This window comes from Podarcis erhardii (assembly GCF_964252035.2).
Source record: "Podarcis erhardii genome assembly, chromosome: 4".
Taxonomy (NCBI): Eukaryota; Metazoa; Chordata; class Lepidosauria; order Squamata; family Lacertidae; genus Podarcis; species Podarcis erhardii.
The window spans coordinates 72,930,938-72,940,067 of record NC_138508.1 but is presented as its reverse complement, the minus strand read 5'-3'; the positions used below and the strand labels follow the sequence as shown (position 1 = coordinate 72,940,067).

General features: G+C 42.3%; 1 protein-coding gene across 3 annotated transcripts in view; it reads right to left on the bottom strand.

Annotated features, from left to right (window-relative positions):
- Positions 1–665: 665 nt before the first annotated feature.
- The window catches only part of LOC309340144 (arylsulfatase D-like), a 10,495-nt gene continuing 2,030 nt past the window's right edge, over positions 666–9,130 (bottom strand). For all 3 annotated transcript variants that reach the window (XM_081858707.1, XM_081858706.1, XM_081858708.1), the window contains exons 2-10: positions 8,029–8,178; positions 7,671–7,792; positions 6,805–6,927; positions 4,866–5,289; positions 4,649–4,785; positions 4,015–4,149; positions 2,767–2,929; positions 1,719–1,840; positions 666–1,358 (exon numbers count right to left, since the gene is read on the bottom strand). In XM_081858707.1, coding sequence (XP_081714833.1) covers positions 982–1,358; positions 1,719–1,840; positions 2,767–2,929; positions 4,015–4,149; positions 4,649–4,785; positions 4,866–5,289; positions 6,805–6,927; positions 7,671–7,792; positions 8,029–8,108 — 1,683 coding nt within the window. In that variant the 5' untranslated portion in view covers positions 8,109–8,178 and the 3' untranslated portion in view covers positions 666–981. The remainder of the gene's footprint in view (positions 1,359–1,718; positions 1,841–2,766; positions 2,930–4,014; positions 4,150–4,648; positions 4,786–4,865; positions 5,290–6,804; positions 6,928–7,670; positions 7,793–8,028; positions 8,179–9,130) is intronic.

Below are 9,130 nucleotides of genomic sequence, written 5' to 3'. Positions count from 1 at the left end.
CATTATACAGTCCTAAAATCAGTGATATTAACTGAAACATATATTTTATTCAATTTAATTCATGATCAAATACCCCAAAAGCAAAATATCAGTCAATATTAGTACTGCAAAAATGGACACTGATCTCCAAAAGCCTTACTTCCAGCATAATCATGAGTATCTCTGCTCACAAGCCAGTCACATTCTGTTCAAGGGAGTGTGCTGCCATGTAAATATGTATAGGATTGCAGCCTAGGCCGAGGGAGCCAGATTACAGTTTCCAAGTCATGTGGCCAGCATGACTAAGCCACTTCTGGTGAACCAGAGCAGCGCACGGAAACGCCGTTTACCTTCCCGCTGGAGTGGTGGGGATGTGAAGGGCAGTGTCAGGGGCTGGCCTGAAGAGGAATGGCGGGGGCCACTCCCCTTCTACACAACCTTCCCAAGAACAGGAAGACAACATACAATTACAACAGTGGTTTGCAGAAGGTCATAGTTCAGAGAATGTAGAGGGGAAAAGCTGGGAAATATTGGAAGAGGAAGTAGAAACAGCTGACAAGACACAGTGTGTGAGCATTCCTGAGCCCCCTCCCCCAGGACTAGGCAGGCAGTGTGAGTAGCTGAACAGAAAGCTCAGAGACAGAAAGATCAGTCCAACCGCTGCAGGGATGATGCATAACAGAGCATAACAGAGACGAAGGAGGGCAGGACTTTATTTGGAGCCATTTCTAGAGAGAGAGAGATACATTCCTTTGTCTCTCGCTGTGATTATTGAATAAACTAATTGGTAAGAACTCTTTTTTTAATCAGCTTCTTTACTGCCACCAGGAGAGGGACCTGATTCCCCGAGCCTGACAGGCAGGAAATGATGTGGCTGCATCCTCCTTCAAGCCTGGGGACTCCTTGAGAAACAAGAGAAAGCAACCTTAACTGACAGGAAGCAGCTAAAATCACACAGGAAACCTCTTGGATGATGTTCTCTGCCATAAAAGGATTCTTTGGTCAGCCCACTTTATATGAATGGGTATCACTTTCTTCATTGTCACACCAACAGAATGGGAAGGTCCCACAGCATGGCTGCAGCCATGGTTTCCACATAATGTTTTCAAGAGAGAGCTGCTGTGGGACAGGTGTGAGGGTCCTGCGATGCTCCTCCACAGCTCTGCCTATGTGCTTTAGGACTGTGTGGAACAAGGGCTCCATGTCTGGTGAAAGAGGCACGGCCTCTGATGGGTCTCTCGAGAGATCAAACAGCAGAGGAGGATCGTAATGCGTTACACCTTCTCCAGAACAAGGGCAAATCCCTTTTCCATAACAGGCTCCTGCGCCTTCGGGGTGAAAGATCGGCGTTATGTAATGAGCCTTCCATAATGCACCACCTGGGAGGAAAAAGAAAGCACAAACAATCTGGAGATCTGGCTGAAATCTGAAAATTCAAATAAATTTACTTGCCAACCGAAGGAAATGCACAAGAACAACTCTCCGATAGCCCAGTGCATTAGGTGTAATCTATTCCTCTCACTTTCCTTCTGGCCGCTTGACCTGATTTTGTCAAGTTCCATTGACAATGAACTTTATGCCCAGAAGTCTTAGGAACACTGCTTTCTATGGCAATGATTATCAGGCATGTTCTCCCCCCCACCCCCGCAAAAAAGTAGTAAATTTAAGTACACCTTCATCTTATTAGTTTAAATAACAGGAGGTTTGTTTTCACACTCAGGGAAATTTGTTGTACTCACTGTCTTTCTGATGCCACCGTACTGCATGTAAGTATGATCCACAGTAATGAAACATGAATTCATGTTCTGAATGCTTGACTTCTTGTTGTAGCAAAGGCAATAGATTCCTTCCGTCAATTATTCTATAGTGACAAAGAAAGAATACGTCATCAGGCAGAAGACTGAAGTGAAAAAGCCATGTTTTTGCAGTGCTTTCTTGTAAACAGAGCCCCGTCCCATGCATTCACATCAATTTTGAACAACATCCTGAAAAGTCTGTTTTCAATATTTCCCCCCAGCATTTGATTAAACACAGATTTGGCCACAAGGGACAAAATTACATTATGTCCAAAGATATTATAACAAAGAAGAAAGATGAGTGTATACACTATTCAAAGAACTAATTATGAGGAAAGAAGTCATGAAGTAGTGCAGTTATTTAGATATTTGCTGCTGCTTCTTCTTTTAAGTGTTATGTGAGCATGCTTAAGCTTCAATGCTGCAGAAATGGAGCAGCCAAAATTATAAACAAAACCTAACTAGGGAAACATTTCCAACACTCACAAAATAATATATGCCATAAATGGAGGAACCATGGTCATCAGTTACGGCACAGATGCTGTGCAGTAGGTGCTTACAACACTAACACAACCATATTCCACACAGCATTAATGATTGCACTGATGCACCAGGTGGGCTGGGAATTTTCTCTTTCTTTCATTTCAAAAGATAGCAAAAGTGCTGGAAAAGTGTAAGTTGCCTACAAAAAGGTATTACTTAATACCTTAATTCAGATGACTGAATATTGCAGAAGAACACTGGAGGATAACCTGTCCCCGCCCCCCAAAAAAGGAAGGAAGGAGGGAGGGGGGAGGGAGGGAAGGAAGGAAGGAAGGAAGGAAGGAAGGAAGGAAGGAAGGAAAAGTGTATGCTTGAACAGAGAACCTACACTGACTATCAATGTTCACTGCTCCCAGGCTACATTATATATTGCATGATGAATTCTGCTTATTTCAAGATGCCTTCAAGTAGGGCATGCACAATATGAGTGAGGATACAGGCTCTATACCTGTCTTGTGGTACAGTTCCTCCAGCTACATGAGCCACGGTAGGGTAAATATCCATAAGGCTTGTTGGTTCATCAACAACAGTGTTGGCAGGGAGCATTCCAGGCCACCTTAAGATGCCTGGCACACGAATGCCTCCTTCCCAACCTCCCATGCCTTTGCCCCCTACATTGGGAACACAATAGCAGAAACAGACATGTTTATTATACTTACTTTCCTAAGCAAAAGAACATTCCAAGTCTTTTGTGGGTGGTGGAACCACATGGCCTTTCCATTTTCTTTTAAACTATCAATATGCACTAAAGGGCTGAGAATCAGTGGGATTACTTTCATTTCAAACAAAAGCAGATCACAGGTTTTGGAATATATTGCAACCTTCCGTATTTGTATTATTATTTTATTTATGCCCCACCCATCTGTCTGGGTTTCCCCAGCCACTCTGGGTGGCTTACAGCATATATAAAACATAGTAAAATATCAAACATTAAAAACTTCCTGATACAGGGCAGATGTCTTGTAAAAAGTTATGTAGTTCTTTATCTCCTTGACCTCTGAAGGGAAGGCATTCCATAGAGAGGGCACCACTTCTGAGAAGGCCCTCTGCCTGGTTCCCTGTAACTTTGTTTCTTGCAGTGAGGGAACCAGCAGAAGACTCTCAGAGGAGGACCTCAGTGTCTGGGCTGAATGATAGGGGTGGAGGCCTTCAGGTATACTGGCCCAAGGCTGTTTAGGGCTTTAAATGTCAGCACCAACACTTTGCTCAGAAATGTACTGGGAGCCAGTGAAGATCCTTTAACACCAGTGATATATGGTCCTGGCGGCCACTCCCAGTCACCTGTTTAGCTGCCACATTCTGGATTAGTTGTAGTTTTCGAGTCACCTTCAAAGGTAGCTCAGTGCAGTAGTCCAAGTGGGAGATAACCAGAGTATGCACCACTCTGGCAACACAGTCCATGAGTAGGTAGGGCCTCAGACAGCGTACCAGATGGAGCTGGTAGACAGCTGCCCTGGACACAGAAGTGACCTGCACCTCCGTGGACAGCTGTGGGTTACCCAATAATATTTATCAGCAATATGCAACTCAAAAGAGTTCCCAGAGACATATGTATACAGGGTGTGGTCAATAAAAGACCACATGCCTCCTAATTTCATAGCACAGGAAAAGAGATCAATTTATCCTGGAAAACAACCCAAAGCAAAATTACCCAAACTTCCATATAGGCAAAGTAACTATATGCTGCACTGTTTACCTTTATATATGCCATTCCAGCCACCCAGCTGTATTGTTCCTTCCTGAGCTTCCAGCTGCCCTCCATGGTCTGAGGCAAAATAGGTCAATGTGTTGTTTCTCAAGCCTTCCTTGTCAATAGCATCTAGAATTTGACCTACAGAGTTAACCCCCCCACCAAAAACAAATATTTATTATGGAGACAATAGCACACAAGGAATTTGTCTTATCTTATCCTCAAAACAGTCCTGTGGTACAAGTTAAGCTTGGCTCATGAAACAGGGATAACCTATCTCTCCCTTCTGACTTTGAAAGAGGCTAGCTGTTCCTTAGATGTACATCAAATTATTGCATAAAGGTGTATGTTGTAGAATTGACAGTAGCCATGCAGGAACCTTTCTCCTCCTCCTCTCCATCCTAACAGGATGTGTCTGTGATTATCCCACCAAAATTATAATAAACTGCAGCACTGAGGGCAGGATGTTCTATATTTCACCTTTGTACTACAAGAAAGGGTAGCTGATTTTTAAATCATTCACTCAACCCTTGCAGCCCATAAATAAGGCAGCCACAGAATCATAGTCCATGCCTCACCACCACTTGGGATGACTAGTGTCCATTAACAAGAGAAAAATGTTTAGAGAAAGCCAACACACCTACTAACCAGTCCATTTCTTCTACATTGTCGCCATATATCCCATGCCTGCTTTTCCCAAGAAAAGCTTCTGTTGTAAACAGGGGAGTGTGGACGTGCAAAAAAGAAACAAAGAGGAGGAATGGCCCATGCTTGTTGCTTAAAAGAAATGAATAGAACACATTTAGTAAATTGCAGCATCTTTGCAGTTTGATATTTCAGGAAAAGTGTTTAATTACCTCTGAATAAATGAAACTGCTTCCTTTAGGACAAGAGAAGCCGTTCTTTCCAGCTTCATTGGTTGTTCAGTGATGTTGTGGTTGCGCATCAAGATGCAATTCCAGTATTTCACAAAGCCATAACTGGAGTACCAGGAAGCAAAAAACAGGAACCCAAGCAAAGCAAAAAAGGTGACCACCTTCCAAGTAACAGAGACCAGTCCTGTTGTCTTTCCTACAAGAGCTGTGAGAACTGCAAGGGCAATAAGTTGGGTGTAAAACCACAGCTTAGCCTGCAAAGCTGCATCCAACTCTGGAGGCTTGTGGTCCTGGCAGTTGTTGAGAAGAGTGAAAGGCATGCCATAAAAGTAATCAAAGCCGTGACTCAAAGGATGGTGGCAGTGATCATGGACAGAGTCACAGTTTACCCCCTGATGCCACTTCCCTGGAAATTAAAGCATAAAACAGTCTGTTACTATTACTTGGAGTGGATTCTGCTGGCCACCCCTTCAAAGTTTGATAACTAAAGTTATCTTCCAGGAAGGTCTTCCTTTCAAACACAGTCACAATGAATGGCACTGTACAACCGTGCAGTTTCATGGGACTATAGCAGCACTAAAGCACTCTTGTAGCATTTTAACATGTTATGGCTTCCCCTAAAGAATCCTGGGAACTGGAAGGGGTTAAGTGTGCTCACGTAACATACCTACAATTCCCAGTACCCTCAAGAAACTAGTTTCTAAGCTTCTCCATAACTTGTAAATCTGGTATCAGTGTGCTTTAAAAGTATGGCATGTTTGTCCACTCAAATCCTTACTTCCCTCCCTATAATGATCCTTTAAGCGGAGATTTCAGAATGATCCTTTAAGTGGCATTACCTGACCATCTGTGCCAGACAGTGTTAATCTTCATGTTTAATACATGAACCATTTCTCAAAAGGACCGCTATGACTGTGAATCTTTAGAAGTACTGTGAACGTTTAGATTTACAGGGAAACTGCAACACAGCAGATTTAGTGGAGTCTCTTGACCTACTAACCTCCACTGTGAAATCAATCGACAATTTGTTGCACTTGGCTTCCTTTCCAGTTGATGGTCAAATCATTTGACTCTTAACTCTCACGCACGAGCCCAGCATGTAGTCTGAGAAAGACTCCCACAGAAGGCAGCAATGAGTATGCATCACTTCAGGAGCACTCCTAATCCACACAGAAAAAGTCCTAACCCAGTCCTGAATCTCAAAATGACCTTAAGATACAGTCATTATTGTCCCTACACACTGTTTACTCAATTGCAGCCAGTTGTTTAGGTACTGATGCATACATGCAACTATAAATAGAAATCTAGTTACAGTATTATTTCTTTTCTCTCTTTTTACAATCATTTGGTATTTCTGATTTTTCTTTTCACTTTACTTCTGCCATCTTAAATCATGAATGTTACCAAGTGGGTATACAAGTCAGAAAACAAAGACATACTCACTGATACACTTTGTAACATATTTGCCTCGCTCAAATGCTTGCTACAGTACAGGCAGGTTATTGTGTAACACCGTTAGTGTAAGTCACGTAAAAGTAGGTCATGTTAATGTAGCACATTCTGACCCAGTCATACCAAATATCCCAGATTTATTCTCAACACCCCCCCCCCCCGAGAGAGAGAGACAGGCAGACAAACAGGTTAAAGAGGGCAAATTCCAGGTAAGCATGGAGACCCTTAGCTTTAACAAACAAACAGAGGATCTTATGGGAACAGGGAATTAAGTCAATGTCAAAGCTGCCTTCATTCCACAGACCTTATGATGAGGAAAGGTCAGGCAACAAACATTTTCTTATCTGCTGGAACCAGTAATTTTTCATCATCTTCACATCCAAGATTTAATAAGCATTTGTTTTTATAGGAAGACCTGAAGATCTACAGACACCTATGATCATGAGGAAGTCATAGGATTTCTACGTACCTACAAGTCCCGTAGCATAACCCTGCTGCTGCAAGACCTTGGCAAAAGTGGTTTCATTGGCAGGGAGTCCTCCTGAGCCAGCGTTCCACTGCAGAGCCCGATATGAACCACCTGAAGCCATGCCTGTATTACCAAGGATAAAGACCACAAGTAAACCAACCACCAATACATTTATCAAGTTCAGTTTACATGGATCTGCATTACTCTTTACACTCAAACATTATCAAGACATCAATATAACCCAGCTGTACAAATTCATCCAGCTGGGTCCAAAGGTTGCTGGTGTCACAAAAATACCATATCCTTCCTCTAAATAATACTATCACAGGAATGAGCTCCTGTCCTGGAACACAACATAATAATGCTAAAACCATTTCATTGATGGGGAAAGTATTATAGAAGCTGTAAAAACAAATGCAAAGCTTAGCCATTTAAATATGGTTCCTTGTGTCATCAGCCTGGTGAAACTTCAACAGATGCCAGTATCATCCAGCCTAATGCCACGTACAGCGACAATTCTCAACAGATAATTAAATCAACAATTTAAGTAATTGTCATTATTTAAACTCAGAAAATACATCACTGAATTACACTTCATTGACTGATAGTAGATTCAAGACAAGACAGATAGTTAACTTGCAGAACTCACAGCCACAATAGGCTATGGCCACTAGCTTAGATGGCTGTAAATGAGGTTTAGATAAATTTATCAGCACCAGAGTATCATGCTAAAAAAATGCAGTCAGGAATGAAGTACTGGTTTTTCATGTGGAACAAAACTGTACTACTTTCAGCATGCTTATTTTGTTCAGCTTTGCACATTATCTCAGCTGCACATCAAACCAAGCATTCCAAATATACTCGACCTGATCTGATGGGGTATCTGCCAGTCAGAAAAGCTGCTCTGCTTGGGGTACAGAGCGAAGCTGCAGCAATGTGCTGAGTAAGCTTCACTCCTTCCTTTGCCAGCCGGTCAATATTAGGGGTGCTGAGATAGAAAGGTGATATATTAATAGAATGAAAAGCAGGAGACGAAAGAAGGAGGCAATATATGGCAATTTATCTTGACAGTCCAAGCAACCGGCATCACATAGGTGACGCTCCTTTGTAGTGACAAGCCACAGTGAAGTAAAATCAACTGGAAGATGGCCCAAAGCTGTTCAAGAAACCTTTTAGCCAGTGTCATATTCACAACAATACAACAGTAACCCGAGAATCCCTTACTTGATAGTGTCGTTGCCATAGCAGCCTAGATCTCCAATCCCGAGGTCATCGGCCAACATCAGAACAATATTAGGTTTCATGTTCGGAGCTGCATTTGTCCCACGGGCATCAAGTGATATAAGTAAAGCCAACAGAGTAGCTAGATAGATTCTGAAATCAAAAATCACCAAACAATGGTTTACTTGTATGAAGCTGACAGGAGAGAGTTAAGACCTAGACCATATGACAGTACAGTGGTACCTTAGTTCTAGAACATCTCTGTTGACGAACGTTTTGGAACACAAATGCCAAAGACCCGGAAGTAAATGCTTCCATTTCTGAACACGCCTCAAAAGTCGAACGGCTTCTGCTGCATGTTTTTCAATTTTCTCAACTGAATGTGCAACAGCCCTTCACGCCTCAGTTTTTGAACCTTTTGGAACCTGAACAGTCTTTCAGAACAGATTATGTTCGAGAACTGAGGTACTACTGTATTTTTAGTATGCCAATGATAAAACTGTTAAAACGGACTACAACCGTTGAGTAAAATGGAGCGACACTTTCAGGACTGCTTTAGATGTAAATTATTATGATGCAATTTTAATTATAATAATTTATTACATTTCTGTTCCACCCTTCTTTCCTAAGGAGCCCAGAGTAGTAAAGCAATATGATTGAAATGAAAATTTTAAAAAGTTAAAACATCTAAAAACAACAAGTGCAACCCTGTAAGCCTAAGTATTGGATGGATCCCCACTTTACCCCAACCTCAAGTTGAGAACTATGCATCTTTGCTATAACAGGTCCCCATGTGTTGGGAGAAATGTCTGTAGAGGGAAGATTGTCCTATGCATGGAGGCCTCAGGGTACCAAGAGGCACAACAGACTGTTAGAGATAGGTCCCATAAGGTGTGGACAGCACAGAGGCAGAGCTGTGACCATAGGGGTGGGGCTAGAGGCATGGGGTTTAAGGATAATATAACGTTGCCCATGCTAGGAAGGGTAAGAACAACATTCCCCACCACCACCAATATTATTGTTGTTGAGAGCAAGCAAAAATACTTCCTGCTTCTTCAAATGGAGGCAATTCCCTTTCCCCCATTCCCTGCCCGCCTACTCTTGT